General features: G+C 66.2%; 1 protein-coding gene across 1 annotated transcript; it reads right to left on the reverse strand.

Annotated features, from left to right (window-relative positions):
* Window positions 1–269: 269 nt before the first annotated feature.
* On the reverse strand, window positions 270–13,306 carry IQCA1L (IQ motif containing with AAA domain 1 like). The gene is made up of 19 exons (XM_012935403.2): window positions 13,296–13,306; window positions 12,413–12,740; window positions 11,230–11,349; window positions 10,844–11,023; window positions 8,257–8,338; window positions 7,176–7,368; window positions 6,225–6,309; window positions 5,769–5,879; window positions 5,585–5,663; window positions 4,802–4,908; window positions 4,052–4,135; window positions 3,861–3,910; window positions 2,844–2,926; window positions 2,569–2,676; window positions 1,884–2,083; window positions 1,476–1,562; window positions 904–1,081; window positions 488–723; window positions 270–390 (listed from the first exon to the last, which is right to left on the reverse strand). Exons 1-19 carry the CDS (start codon window positions 13,304–13,306, stop codon window positions 283–285), a joined length of 2,430 nt encoding a protein of 809 aa, XP_012790857.2. The 3' UTR covers window positions 270–282.
* Between the last annotated feature and the right edge of the window lie 2,070 nt (window positions 13,307–15,376).

The raw sequence follows: 15,376 nt of genomic DNA on the forward strand, positions 1-15,376 counted from the left end.
TGGCCCCAGTGACGCCTGGTCCTGCCCTGGTGTCGGGTTTGTCTGGGGAGAGGCTGGGTCTCTGTCACTGACCAGCTCACTGGGGATCCCCCAGGGGCCGGGGGGGGGGGCAGCATGGGAGACACGTGGCCCCCAGCCCCACCCCACCCCCGGCCCCCGCTGCAGCCCCCATGGGGACGGGCTTTGCTGCAGACAGAGGCCGAGAAAGCGGGTCACGAGTCACAGGTTTATGCCCTGCTGGGGGGGCAGCACCCACTGCCCGCGGCCTGTCCCTCTTGGCCTTCACTTCTTCCTCCTCTTTTTCCCCTGACCGGCCTCCTCGGCGGCGGCCTGCAGATCCTGGAGCATCTTCAGCCTCAGTTTGCCCAGGGGGGTCTTGAGGTACCAGTCCTGGGAGGGGGTGCAGCCCGTGAGCCCACCCGCTCTCCCTGGGGGTCCCCACGGGCCTGCCCTGGGCATCCCCTGCCGCTGGCCCCCAGAGCCTCACCTTCATGGCCTCCTCCTCCTCGGCATACACCGGGTCCCTCTTGGCCAGCTGCCCCATGAACTCGGAGGTCACCAGCGGCCGCAGGTTCATGTGCAAGAGTCGTCTGTCCGTCAGCACCGCCTCGATGCTCTGGACAATGGCGCCGCTCGTGTAGCCGTCGGACACCTTGGCCAGGGAGCTGAAGTCCAGGCTGGAGTTCGGGAGGACCTTGGCCTCCACCATCTGCTTCCAGAGCACTGTGGGCAGAGCAGCACAGGCCCCGGGAGGCCGCAGCTCTGCATCTGCCGAGCCGGGGCTCCCCGGGGCCACAGGGAAGGGGCAGCCTCGGTGTCCGAGGACTTCCGTGTCCACCACGCCAGGTGCTGGCCTGGCCCGGGGCCGTGTGCCCAGCAGCCCCCTGGGAAGGGGGTGCTCACCGTAGCGGGACCCGTAGTCGGGGCGCGGCAGGTAGAGGATGCGCTGGTACACGCGGCACAGCCCCTTCAGGTCGGCCGCCTGCGGCTGCTCCGTCGTCCCGATGAGCATCACGCGGTCCCCCGGGCTCAGCAGGCTCACGGCCCTGGTCAGGTCCTTCTTGATCTGCTTCAGGTCCGTCTGCGCGGGGGAGGGGGACACTGGGACGGGCTGACCTCGAGGAGACGAGTCAGGGCCCGGGGCTGGGGGACCTGAGCTCCCAGCCCTGCCCCCGCTCCTCCTCCCAGCCGCCTTTCATCTCCCCCTCTGTTTTCTTTTTTTTTGGGGGGGGAGGGTCACACCAAAATGCTCAGGGGTCACTCCTGGCTCCGCACTCAGGAATTACTCCTAGTGGTGCTCGGGGGACCCTATAGGATGCTGGGAATCGAACCCGGGTTGGCCGTGAGCAAGGCCAATGCCCTCCCCGCTGTGCTATGGCTCCGGCCCCTCATCTCCCCCCTTGCCCACGGTGCTTTCTCACCCCCCAACCCTCCCACAGCCTCCCCCCACCCCGCCGCCCCCCGCACGCCCTCACCTGCTTCTCTTCCTTAGAGACCGTCTTACGGAAGTTCTTCTCCGCGTCCCCGATCCAGATCACCGAGGGCTGGAGGAGCCGCGCCACCTGCCCGGGTCAGAGCCGGCCCCTCCCGTCGGCCCTTCCTCCCGTAGGCCCCCTCTGCCGGCGCCCACGCCCGCCACCTCCCTCTGGCCAGCGCTGTCTCTCTCTGTCTGGGGGAGCCGCAGTGGCGGTGCTCGGGGCAGGCTCTGGCTCTCCCCCGGGGGTCGCTCCCAGCGGTGCTCAGGGGACCCTGTGGGGTGCTGGCTTCGGGCAGAGCTGTCTGTCGCTCGCCCCCACTCCCGGGGCTCCACCCCCTCCCGTCCCCGCACTCCCCGGCTCCCGGCCCCCACGGGCGGGCGAGATCGCGGCCCGGGAGGTGGGCACCTTGAAGACCATGTGCAGCAGCATCTGCGCGCCGGCCCTGTCCGTGAACTTGTTCTCGAGGTTCTGGGGCGACAGGTCGAACAGGTTGGCTCCCGTTTCCGTGCACACGGCTCTGACCAGCATCTTCTTCCCCATGCCGGCCGGGCCCACCAGGAGGAGGGAGCGGATGTGGGGGGCCAAGGCATGGATGTCTGGGGAGCCTGGGGAGACGGAGCAGGGGCGGTGGCGGGCCAGCAGGGCTTGGGGACCCCTGGGGGGGCGGCCAGATGTCGGGGCCACCCCAGGGCAGCTCAAAGGACTCGGCCACCAGTGACCAGCAGCTCCTTGGGGGTCAGTAGTGTCCCCTTTTGCAACGCCCTGTGGGGTCCTCCCCGACGGTTCCCACTCATAGAGGGTGGGGCTCCGGGGCAGGGCCAGCTGTTACAGAAAGTGCCTGGACTCTACATCCCAGGGTGGGCGGGGCGGGGGTCCCGGGCACAAGCCAGATAAAGGGCCCCTGGGGCCTGGGGAGGGACTGAAGGGGGGCATCTCAGCAGCAGGTCGGGGGGCCACGGCTATGGGGGTGGTGTGAGCAGCCTGGGACCTCCAGCAGGGCAGCGGGGGTCTCACGTAGGTCCCTGGAACTGGGGACCAGAGGAGCCGGCCTCAGCTGCCCTCTCTGTCCACCGCCGCTGAGACCCCTCACCGAGCCGGAGCACTGCGTACAGAGCCATGTTCTGGCGGATGTCAAACAGGGACGGTGTGGGCAGCTTGTTGGTCAGACTCAGGGAAGAGCCCACGTAGATACAGTCCCCTGCGGGCACACGCGGGCCCCGGTGAGTGAGTGGCCCCTGCGGCGTGGCCCAGCGGGGGAGCAGCTGGAAGAGAAGGCTCCGTGGCGGGGGTCCCTGGGGGCGTGGCGGGGGTCCCTGGGGGCGTGGCGGGGGTCCCTGGGGGCGTGGCGGGGGTCTCGGGCCTCACCAATGTAATCTTTCAGTGCCACGGTTTGGCTCTGGGTGAGGAAGCCCAGGAGGACGAGCTCCTCAAACAGCGACTCCAGAGTCCTGGCAGGGGAGAGCGAGAGGGCGGGGGGCGGGGAGGGGGGAGATGAGGGGCCCTCCTGCCCCGCAGCTGGGGTCCAGACGGGGGCCCTCCTGCTCAGGCCCCGGCCCCGCCCCGCACGGCCGAGTGCCAGCGCGGGCTCTGCTGCTTGGTACCTGCCACTGCCCGGGAGTGACCGAGGGAGAGGAAGGGGGGGACAGAGCTCCTCGGAGAGACAGGCCACGGCCCTGCCGCAGCAGAGCCCCCGTGCCCCTGTGACCAACCTCTGCGCTGGCCCTTCGGTCCTCGCGGACGGGGCCACACCCAGGGCGAGCCACAGGTGGGACATGCCGGCGTGGGTTTAAGGTGCCGACACCACCAGGCTTGCGGCCTCCCCGCGCCAGGGCAGCGAGCGGAGGGGCCCCGGGGGTCCCAGTGACCTGTCCAAGGGCGGTGGCCCTGGAGGGAGGGAAAGGCTAGAGGGAGGGGCAGGAGGGCAGGTCCGGGACACGCCCCACCTGCTTTTCCCTGGAGCACTGTCCTCCCGTTGCTCATCGGTTTGCTCGAGCGGGCACCAGTAACGTCTCCATGGTGAGACTTGTTGTCACTGTCTTTGGCATATCCAATACGCCACGGGGAGCTTGCCAGGCTCTGCCGTGCGGGCGGGATACTCTCGGTCGCCTGCTGGGCTCTCCGAGAGGGACGGAGGAATCGAACCCGGGTTGGTCGTGTGCAAGGCAAGCGCCCTGCCCGCTGTGCCATCGCTCCAGCCCGCTTTTCTCAAAGCACTTTATTTACTTATTTATTTTTACCTTAGGATGGCACCTACCTTGCTCCCGGAGGTGCGCGCTCGGGCGTCTAAGGGGTCGTCTCTGCCACCCCCCCCCCCCGTGCACGGGGCCAGGCAGGAACCTGGACGTGCAAGGGACTGTCCCCGGGCACCGCGCCCCGAGGTACCTGCCGGCGGTCAGGTCTTTCTCCTTCTTTTTCCTCGTTGCCTTCTGCGTCTTTTTCTGGAAGGAGAGAGACGCCCCGTGAGGCGGTCCCGGCCCCCGGCCCCTGGCCCTGCATCTCACCTCCTTCTATAGCTTCAAGGGGCTTCTCCCCTGGCCCCTGGCCCCCGGCCCCTGCCCTGCCCTGCACCCCACCTTCTTCGGCAGCTTCGAGGGTCTTCTGTCCCGGTCCACGGCCAGGCGCAGGCTCCTCAGCTCCTGACGCATGAGCTCGTCCACCTGCGGCCACAGGGGGCACAGAGCTGGGGGACCCCGGAGAAGCGCAGACGAGTCCTCCCACACTTTGGGGGGCCTGCCTGGGCGCCCCTGCCCCTCCTTGCACCCCAGGGTGGCGGCCCCCGGTGAGAGCCCAATTACACTGCATGCGGCAGGGGGTGCTCAGGGCCGACTCCTGGCTCTGTGCTCAGGGCCGACTCCTCAGGGGGACCAGGGAGACCCTCGGCAGTGCTGGGGACCTGGCCCGGGCTCGCCACGTGCGAGGCAGGCGCCCTCCCCCTGGACGAACGCTCCGGCCCTCCACTCTCTCGGGGAGAGGGGCTTGGGGTCACGCCCAGGACACAGGGGCTGCCCTGACGCTGGGCTCAGGTGTCCCTCCTGCCAGGTGAGTGCTCTTACCCCAGTACTGTGTCTCTGGGCCCCCAGCCCCACTATTTAAGCCTGGGGCGACCGTGGGCTTGGGCATGTCCTGGGGCCTCAGTTCCTGCGGGCAGCACCGGGTGGACACCGCAAGGCTCTGAGCTGCCACCCCGGCTGGGACCCCCTCTGTCCCCTCCCCAGAGCAGGCCCACAGCAGGGGACAGAGGCCCTCGGGGAGGCCAAGGGAGCCGCCTGTCACAGCATGAGTCAGGGGTTGGTGCAGGGAGGACTCAGCGCGGGGCCGAGCACCTGCACCCGGATATCCGTCTCCACGTCCTTCCTCTTCATCAGGTGCAGCGCCTCGCCGTCAAAGGTCTGGCTGGGGTGCGCGCCCTCCAGCCGGTTCTTCCACACTTCTGACCTCAGGCACGCGCACGGGTGAGCCACTGGGTGGGCTCACACACATGCACACACACACACATGCATGTAAACACACACGCAAACACACATATGCATGTATACACATACACACATGCACATAAACACACATGCACATGTAAACACACATGCACATAAACACATGCACATAAACACACATGTAAACATGCACGTAAACACACACATGCACATACACATGCACATAAACACACATACACATGTAAACACACATGCACATAAACACACATGCACATACACATGCACATAAACACACATGCACGTAAACACACATACATGTGCATGTAAACACACACATACACGTAAACACATACGTAAACACACACAGACACATGCACGTAAACACACATAAACACACACATGTAAACACACACATGCACATAAACACACATATGCGCACACATACACACACATGCATGTAAGCACACACATACACACACACACACACACACACCTGGTTGAACCCCGCTGTCCGGACAGAGCCGCACCCTCGGTCTGCCAGCCAGGACCGTGACACCCCCACCCCGGAAGTCACCCCCACACCCTGCTCCCTCCTCGGGCTCCCCCCCCCCGTGCCCCCACATGTGCCCACATCACCCACCTCCCCGGACCAAGGGCCCCTCCCCGTGCCCTCACCCGTGTACTCCTGGTGGCCGCTGTTGATGGAGGGGACGAACTTGGACAGCTGGACCGTCAGCATCGGGTCCTCTGTGCCCTGGGACAGACGCCCCCGCGGTGACCCCAGCCTGGCCTAAGCCGGCTCTGTGCCGCGCTCCCCACACCTGCTCTCTTGACTCGCTCCTGCTCCAGGAAGCCTCACCCCTTTCTTCCTCTCCCCCTTCGGCGCCTCTTGTTTCTCTCTTTCCTTTTTCTTGCCTTTCCTCTGCTCCTTCTTTTTGGTGTCCTGGGACAGGTCGAGCTCCTGCTTCACCTGTGTGCAGACAAGGCGTCGTGGCGGAAAGACGGGGGCTGAGTGCGAGCAGCCGGTGGGCACGGGGCCTGGGCCAGAAACCACTCTGGGTCCAGGAAGAAAGGGACACCGGGGGGAGGGGCAGGTTGAACTGAGGCTCCCCTGCCCCCCGGGGCTGGAGACCACGACGGTCTCACCAGACACACTCTGCTGGGGACGCCTCATTCAGAACAGGGACCCTCCTTCACACGCTAGCGACATGCCTCCGTGCTGGGTGACCTGTGCCCCACCACTGCCATCCCCGTCAGCTCTCACCCACCTCGTACTGCCTGACCACCACACGTCTGGGCCCCGTGACAGCCGTACCTGCTCGGGAGTCTTGTCCGCAAAGATCACGCTGGACCCACCCACGGACTCATCTGGATAATGAGGGAACTGGCCAGTGAGAGCACTGCAGGGCGAGAGGCGGTCAGACAGAGAGCGGTGCTGATGGGCGAGCGGATGGACGGGTGGACAAATGGATGGCTGTTTGGCCGAGTGGCTGGAGGAGTGCGCAGCAGGTAGATGGATGACGGACAGGTGAATGGGTGGACCGATAAGGCGGTGGACTGAGAGATGATGGGCGGAAGGGCGGGTGGACGGCTGGATACATGGACGGTGGATGGACCGTTGGGGGGGGGGTGGACGGCTGGATACATGGACGGTGGATGGACCATTGGGGGTGGGTGGACAGCTGGATACGTGGATGGACCGTTGGGGGCGGGTGGACAGCTGGATACATAAACGGTGGATAGGCAAGTTGGGGCATAGATGGGCGGATGGATGGGTGCATGATTGGGTGGATGGATGAGTAGATGGCTGATTAATGGGTGAAGGGTGGGCGGATGGACAGATGGAGGGGTAAAAGAATGGGTGGGTGCATGGCTGGCTGAAGAGTGGCCTGATGGACAGACGGGTAGATTTATGGATGCGTGTTTGTAGAGGTGGGCAGGTGCACAGAAGAGCCAGCAGATGGCTGAGCAGATGGACGGACAGGTGGGGGCAGGTGGAGGGGCAGGTGTGTGGGCGGGTGGGCAGGCAGGTGGGTGGGCAGCTGGAGAGAGGGATGAAGAAAGACCAAGAACCAGAGTCGGAGGGAGAGAGAAGGAAATGGCAGTCATGAATCCAAAGGACGGAGATGCCTTGGGCATCCTCGACTCTTCTCCCATCTTATTCTGGTATTCCCCACGGGGACATGGCCATGGTCCTGTAGGTCAGGCCGAGTGTAGCGGGACTGGCGGCGGGACGCGGGGGGCGGGGGGGTGCTGGGACACTAACTGGCACTCTATAAACCACTGTCGGATCTGCGCGCTCAGCTGCTCCCTGATCTCAGGCCCCTCGACCCTCCGGAGGGTCTCGCAGGCCTGGGCCTGGGCCCGCTGGAACTCCTCCTCCTTCTCCGCCTGCCGGGCCCTGCGCAGGCTCTCCCGGTTCCTGGCCTTGGTCATGATGTCCAGGTGCCGGGTCAGGTCTTTGTGGTTGGACGGGAGGGCCTGGGGCAGAGGCGAGGGGTGAGGGCCGGGCCCGCCTGCCCCGCTCGCCGCCCACCCCCCCACCCCCGAGGCCTGGCGGTCCCCGTGGCAGCCCGGGCCTGCCCGCGCGGGGAGGCGCGGGGCTGGGAGCCGAGACGCCGGCGTAAATTACTCCAGTAATGAGTTTGCTCCGCGCATCCGGGCGGCCCCGCGTCCGCCAGCCTCCGGCCCGGCCCCACCCCCACCGCCCGCCTGGCAGCCGCTGCCGAGCCACTTTCCCGCCTCATTGGCTCCCAAATGTATTTTAAATATCACCCTGCGCAGAGACAATTACTGAAAACGCTGAGCTCACACTGGTGATGGGCCCGGGCGGCCACGCTCGTCCCTCACCCTCCGCGCGCCTCGGCCCCCGCCCTGGCCGGCTCCCACCTCCTGGTGGGCCTCTCCTGCACCCCCAAGCCCAAGCCCCACCCCTGCCGGAAATCCCCTGCCACCCCCCGCCCCGCCCCCGCGGGGGCCCACTCTGCAGCTGTCTCCAGTCCCTCACACGCCCCATCCGCGACCTCCCACCTGCTGCCCACCTGGCCAGCCGGGCCTGTGCACCCCAAGCCCCTCCGGGGTGCAAGACCTTCACCCCAAGGCGGGGGAGGCAGAGAAGGATAGGAGGGTCCTGGGGGTGGCACCCCGCCCGCCCACTCCCTCCCCACACTTGGGGGCTGTGTGGGAGCCCAGAGCACTGTGGGGGGGTCCTAGCAGCAGCCTCCTTGCACGCGCCCCCAGCTGCAGTGGGCAGTACCCGCCTGGGCTGTGTCCAGGAGCTGCCCGCGCTGCCCGCAGCGTCCCCACCGTGGGCACGGGCTCAGGGAAGGGGGCGCGGTGGGGCCAGCGGGGGCTCACCATGCCGATGAGCTCCATCTCCTCCTGCTTGTCCAGAAGGGTCTCCTTCCGCTGCCGGTACCCCTTCCAGACCTGGGGGCGCGGGCAGGCCGTTGGGCGCGGGCGTGGCCAAGCCCCCAGAGGAGCCCCGCTCTCTCTCTCCCTCCCAGAGGTCCAGCCGGGGGGCAGGGCAGCCCCAGGGACCCCTGAACAGGCACAGCCCCCAGCTCCAAGGCTTGTGTTCTCAGAGCCCTCCGACCCCCGGATTCCCATGCCCACCCTCTCCCCCCGACACCCCCGAGAGCTCTCAGGACCCACAGGCCCAGAATTAACGCTTGATTCCACCCGGACGTGCAGACGCGTCCCTGGAGCGCTTCCCTGAGCCTCCCCTAGTTACGACGGGAGGAAACTGAGGCCAAGAGCCTGTCCTCGCCGAACGAGACCAGCCGGACGCCTCAGTGGGTACCACAGGCCCAGGCCAGGGTGGGCCACCGGCTGCGGGCCCCTAGCTGTGTCTTGGGGCACAGGCATGGTGGGAGGCTCCTGCCGCCCCCCAGCCAGCAGAGATAAAGCCTCAGAACTTGGGGCCTGCGGACCTGGGTCACAGGCAGAGATGCTTGGGGGTACCCTGGCCTTGTGCTCAGGGCGTGGAGCCCCCCACGGCCCCAGCCCCCGAGCTCCCTCCTGGCCCTGCAGACGGCATCTCTCTGCTTCTGAAGTCTGGCGGCAGCGGCCGAAGGCCTGCGGGCTCTGGCTGGGGGCGGGAGGGTGGTGGTGGCGCTCCCGGCTGACCCCCTCCCCAGCCTTGGGCCCGTCACCCAAACGCAGGGACTCAGAGTGGGGTGCTCCTGGGCTATGTCCCCCTGGTTGTGCTCAGCCCCACTGAGAGAGGACTGAGCATCTCGGTCTTGGCTGGCTGGCTTCCTTTGGGGGGGCTGGGGGCTTCTAGGTCCCCGCTACTGGGCTAGGGTGGACACCTGAGAGACGCTGGGCCTGGGGCAGGAGCCCCCATTCAAGAAGGATCCAGCTGTGTGCACAGCTCCACGTCTGTTTCTGGAACAAAACGCGGCAAGAGGCTTCCCGTGTCAAAGTAGGCTGGGCCAGTGGCCGCGGGAGACAGTGACACAGGAGCAAGGAGAGGGGCCCCACGGCCTCCCCAGCCTCCTCAGCAGAGCTCTGGGGGCTGCAGGGGGCCTGCGTAAGCAGCACGGGGTGCAGTGCTGGGGGGAAGCAGGGTTAGGGCTAGGGGAGGGGGAAGGGAGGGGAAGGGAGAGGAGCGGAGGAGAGAGGAGGAGAGAGAGAACAGGGGAGGAGAGGGGAGGGGAGGGGAGGAGAAGGGAGGGGAGGGGAGGGGAGGAGAGGGGAGGGGAGGAGAGGGAAAGGGAGGAGAGGAGAGGAGAGAAGAGGAGAGGAGAGGAGAAGGGAGGGGAGGGGATAGGAGAAGAGGGGAGGGGGAGGGGAGGGGAGGGGAGGAGAGGGGAGGAGAGGGGAGGGGAGGAGAGGGGAGGAGAGGAGAGGGGAAGGGAGGGGAGGGGAGGAGAGGAGAGGAGAGGAGAGGAGAGGAGAGGAGAGGAGAGGAGAGGAGAGGAGAGGAGAGGAGAGGAGAGGAGAGGAGAGGAGAGGAGAGGAGAGGAGAGGCAATGGGAGAAGAGGGGAGGGGAGGAGGGGGAGGGAAGGAGGGGGAGGAGAGGAGAGGGGAAGGGAGGGGAGGGGAAAGGGAGGGGAGGGGAGGCACCAGAGACCCCAGGCACCCCAAGGGCAGCCGACAGGAAGGCCTGGGACAGGCCGGGCTCTGGGCCGCGGTCACTCCGCCTCCCTCGGTTGTCAGAGGCCATCGGCCGGTCTCTGCCCCAGGCCTCCTTAACGATTCCCCCCGCTGCTCTTTCTACCCAGACTTTCCTTAGTGTGTTCGGGTGGGGGTTTGGGGCAGAGCTGGACGTGCCCGGGAGTGGCACCCAGGCTGCTTGGACCGTCCGTGCGGGGCAGAGGTGGGGTCAGTGGCACCAGGCGTGCGCCTTTCCCCTCCTTGCTCTGTGCCGCAGTTGGAATCTTGTCTGTATGGTTATGGTGTTGCCACCACCCCGGGGGTGCTCAGGGCTTACTTCTGGCTCAGTGCTCAGGGGTCACTCCCGGCGGGGCCTGGGGGCGCTCTGGGGGGACTGGAGAGGGAGTACAGCGGGTAGGGCACTCACACTGGGGGCCACACGGGTGCTGGGGATTGACCCAAGCTCGCCGGTTGCACCGAGGCAAGCGTCCAGTGCTCTGGCCCCGACTGGGGCTTCTGGGCTGGTTCAGGCTCACAGTTTAGGATCCACCTTTCATAGTCAATTGCTCTGCCTGCTAGGCGGGCTTCCTGGGGGAGGTGACCCTACCCTGCCTTTCCACATGCGTGTTGGGGGTGGTCACCTTCTGCATTTTTTTTTTTTTTTTGCTTTTTGGGTCACACCTGGCAATGCACAGGGGTTACTCCTGGCTCATGCACTCAGGAATCACCCCTGGCGGTGCTCAGGGGACCCTATGGGATGCTGGGAATGGAACCTGGGTCTGCCGAGTGCAAGGCAAATGCCCTACCCGCTGTGCTATTGCTCCAGCCCCCACCTTCTGCATTTTGACGGCCGCGGCCTCTGGAGTGAGTTTGGGCCGCTTCTCCTCCTTCCGCTCCCGCTCCGCCTCTTCCTGGATCTCCCGCATGAAGGTCGCCCGCAGCTGGCCCTGCCTGGCTCGCTCGGTCATTTGGATGATGATGATGGCCTCTGTCCGGCTCATCGCGACGTAGCTCTGGGTGGAGCACGGGGAAGGAATGGGGGGGTGAGGGAGGGGGAGGCTACACGCTGGGGCACGGCCGCCCCCGGGCATGCTGGGGTCCGGGCTGCGTGGCTCTACTCCACATTATCAGGGCCCTACACGTGCAGGAGTGCCAGGGGCCGTGCCCTGTGAGGCTGCGTGAAGGCGCCCTCGGGGCCTGCAGGGTCTCCCCCACTCACCTCTGTGGGACCTGAGGGCCTCACTGTGGACAGGATCTCCGCCAGCAGGCCCGCCCGCGCCTTCACGGCCTCCGGCTGCTCCAGGAGGAAGTACTTGGGGATCGGGACCTCCAGGTCTGCCTTTGGGGGCGACGCGGGAGGGCGCGTCAGGAACCAGCGTAGGGTTATCTGGACCCGGAGCGACAGTCGCGCGGGGAATGCATCTGCTGGCACACGGCCAGCCTGGGTTGGATCCCCGGCATCCCATAGGGCCCCCGAGCACGGCTGGGAGTGAGTCCTGAGCACAGGGCCGGGAGCACTTCCCAAGCATTGCAGAGCGTGGCCCAAAGCACAAACCGAAGCAACCAAGAACAAAGTCAGGCTGTCCGGTGGGCGACGGCCGCAGCTCCGCGAACACGGGCCCCGGCCGGGTCTGGGCTGGGAAAGCCCTGGGCGGGGGCGCTTCCATCAGCCCACCAAGGACGGTCACCCGGGTCTGACACGGGGGCGGGGGCTGGGGCTTGCGCTGTGCCCCTGGGCTCCCCCGGCCGCCGGGGCCCGTCCTCCTGTTTCCCTGGCCCCGGTGCACGGGCTTCCCCTGCACCCTCCACTCTTGCTCAGACCCTTGTGTGGGAACTGCCCTCTGGGGGCTAGGAGGGCACATCAGTGTGCTCAGGGGCCACTCCTGCCTCTGTGCCCTACAGCAGTCAGGGCCCTCGGGAGGGGGAACCAAGCCCAGGTTGGCTGTGGGGACGGCCCCCCCCGGTGTACTAGCTCTCACTTGCTTTGTTCAGGGGCTGTTCCCAACGCCGGGCTCAGGCCCAAGCCCTGGGGCCCGTATGAAGCGGGGTGCCTGCACCCCTAGGTGTCCAAGGCATTTTTTTCTTTTTCTCTTTTTGGGTCACACCCAGCGATACTCAGGGGTTCCTCCTGGCTCTGCACTCAGGAATTACTCCTGGCGGTGCTCGGGGGATCCTATGGGATGCTGGGAATCGAACCCAGGCCGCTGTGTGCGAGGCAAGCGCCTCCCCGCTGTGCTATCACTCCAGCCCCCCCCCTCCCCGCGCATCCTTTCATCCATCTCTCCCCTCCCTCTCCAGCCGCCCCAACGCCAGTGGAAGCAGCCAGGGAGGGGGCCCAGCTCCCCCGGGGGCCCTGCCCGGGCCGGGCTGGCAGTCGGGGTCCGAGTCCCGCGGGCGCGCACCGGGGTGAGCCGCTGCTCCAACAGCTCCCGGTCCAGGCAGTGCGTCTCGCTCAGGTCCACGCGCACCATCTCGTCCTTGAGCTCCAGCACGCGGCCGGCCACGCCATCCAGCAGCCGCCGCAGGAGCCGCCGCTTCTGCGGGTGCACCATCTGGTCGTACAGCGTGTCGAAGCGGCGCAGCAGCCCCAGGTACACCAGGTAGAGCGACGAGAGCCGGTGCAGCAGGTCCTGGCGCTGGCCCTCGGGCACCGGCTCCAGCAGGGGCTGCTCCTGCGCCAGCGCCGCCTGCAGGCTGGTGTGGGTCGAGTCCCAGATGCGCTGGTAGGCCCTGGAGAGACCGCGGGCACCCGGCCTGAGCCCCCGACGGCAGCCATGGGCGCCCCAGACGGAGAGGGAGTGGGGGCGAGGGAGGCGGGCAAGAGGCAGCGGGTGGGGTGGGGGCCCACGTCCCAGTTCAGAACGAACTGCGTGTGCATGTGCGCGTGCATGTGTGTACGTGTGCGTCATGTGTGTACGTGTGTGTCATGTGTGTGCATGTGTGTATGTGTGCGTGTGTGCATGAGTGTGTGTGCGCGTGTACGTGTGTGCATGTATGTGTATGTGCGTATATGCATGTGTGTGTGTGCGTGAGTGTGTGTGTGTACATGAGTGAGTGTGTGTGTGCATGAGTGTGTGTGTGCGTGAGTGGGTGTGTGTGGGTGCTGCAGTGGGGGGGAATGGTGCAGGCAGAGTGGCTGCAGGTGTTGGGGGTGGAGGGAAGCCACAGGGGGTCTGGGGTGGTGGGAGACCCCGAGGAAACCCCCCGCACCAGCCCTTCCACCCAGGACCAGGGAAGTGCTTTGCTCTTTGCCGGCCCTAGGGCTTTCGCACGGCCCGCACTCACCCCTCGGACATGGTGCCTCCCCTCACACTGCCCTTTGGGGTGGTCTGGAACCTTCCGGCCTGAAGGTTCTGAACCCCGGCCCTCAGAACCAGGCACAGAACTGCTTGCTCGGGTGGGTTCTGTTCCATTGTGCCAACGTTCTGTGGTGGCCAAGGGGCGGCCATCTCAGTGGACATCCTCCCCCAGTGCCGCATGGCCGGCCCCTGGAATGGGGGTCCCCTGACGGGGTGCTCTCTGTGACCCGGGTCAGTGAGCCCCGTGCTGGAGGCCACGTGACACATGGGAGCGACGGGCTGGGAGTTGGCTCACCCTCTGTGGTTGCGCCTGTCCCAGGGACTCCGGCAGCGTGCCCATCTCCCGCCACCCTGGGCACTGGCCGGTGGGGAGCAGGGAAGGGGGCGGGCGGGATGCCCAGACTCAGGCTCACGTGCCCCTCACTGCAGGTCGCTCTGGAGCCACGTCCATGGTCAGCCAGGCCGCACTCGGGAGGGCCCGGTCACCCCGGGTACAGGCAGGCGAGAAGGGCCACAGCGGCAGGAAGGAGCCTCACTGGGCAGACCCCGGCCACGGCCAGCTGGGCCAGGGTTTGCGTTCCTCACTACGTCAGCCCGAGCTGCCAGCTGGAGCCGCCCCCACCGCGCCCAGCAAGCCCCAGAGAGGGAAGGCTCATGGCCCGCAGCACACAGGTGGTCCCGACAGGATGACCCTCGCCACAGGGGAAAGGCCACGGTTTGGGGCCCACAACAGCTGGTAGTGGTGCTCAGAGCTCGCTCCTGGCTCTGTGCTCAAGGATCGCTCCTGGTGGTGCTTGGGCGACCATATGGGATGCTGGGAATTGAACCCAGGTCGGCTGCATGCTCGGCAAATGCCCTGCCCACTGTCCTATCGCTCCAGCCCCAGGATTGGGACTTAGTCTCCCAATCTCTCAACCTGGCCCTCTCAGGGCCTGGAGCAGAGCTGACAGACAGCCCCCGAGACCAGACTAAAGCACGTGGAGATAACGGCACCCCGGGGGGGCCAGGGCGTTTGTGTAAGTCTTTGAGGTGGAAAGAAAAGCTTGAGGGGGCTGAAGCGATAGCACAGCAGGGAAGGCGTTTGCCTTGGACCAGCCAACCCGGGTTCGATTCCCAGCATCCCATAGTGTCCCCCGAGCACCACCAGGAGTAATTCCTGAGTGCAGAGCCAGGAGTAACCCCTGAGCATGGTTACTCAAGTAACCCCTGAGTGTGACCCAAAAAGCTAAAAAAACCAAAAAAATTTGGCTCCTCCAAAAACCATTCCTATGTAGCGGCTTGTTCGGAGCTGGGGAAGGGGAGGCAGGGGAGGGGGAAGCCGCTCCTGCCTGGGGGGCTGCAGGTACTGTGATGGGCTCGGAGCCTTCCGAGTTTGGACCTTGAAGTGTAACTCCGGGTCCCCTCTGGGTGCCCCCTCACCGCAACGAACATGACGCTCTGCAGGAAACGGCCTTGCCAAGCTGTGACCTGACCACCATTCTCGAGGAGCCTCTGGCCCCGAGAGGGTGCAGAGTGGTCAGCAGCTGCTGGTCCGGGCACTAAGGGGCGACCAGAGGTGTGTGGACACACCACAGAGGCGTTTCCAGTGTGCAGTGGCTGTGGAAGTCAGACTCAGTGGAGCTGCCCGCCTGCCCGGCCGCCGTGCCCCGGTCACTTAGGGCTGGTGGGCTGGGTGGCGGCCTTGGTGCCCTCGGACACGGCATGCCTAGCCAGCCCCCAGGCAGCAGCAGGCGCCGGCCACCCACACCTCTGGTGACCTCAGCATCCTGAGGCCTGAGCATGGGGCCAGCCGGCAGGCCTCACTCAGCAGCCGCTCAGACTCTTCGTTCACAGACGAGTTCGGGATGCTCATGGCCTTGGGAGAAACGTCCGTGCCGGTTTGCAAGGGGGGAGGGACCCTTGGTTAGCAGGGGACGGTTCTGCCACCCCCCAGAGCTGGGGACTCAGCAAACGTGCAAGACATGAAGAGAGGGACTTGTCTGTTCTTTTTTGGGGGGTGGGCGGTCATTCCCAGCAGTGCTCAGGCCTTACTCCTGACTCAGTGCTCGGGGATCACTCTCCTGGAGG

Source organism: Sorex araneus, chromosome 1 (genome assembly GCF_027595985.1).
Source record: "Sorex araneus isolate mSorAra2 chromosome 1, mSorAra2.pri, whole genome shotgun sequence".
NCBI lineage: Eukaryota > Metazoa > Chordata > Mammalia > Eulipotyphla > Soricidae > Sorex > Sorex araneus.

What these genes read in the sequence shown, in the direction of transcription:
- IQCA1L (XM_012935403.2), bottom strand. An exon ending in CGGCCACCAGGAGTACACGG is followed by an intron (nt 4,909 to 5,584) that starts GTGAGGGCACGG and finishes GCCTGAGGTCAG; the next exon opens with AAGTGTGGAAGAACCGGCTG. An exon ending in CGACTACGGGTCCCGCTACG is followed by an intron (nt 724 to 903) that starts GTGAGCACCCCC and finishes CTCTGCCCACAG; the next exon opens with TGCTCTGGAAGCAGATGGTG.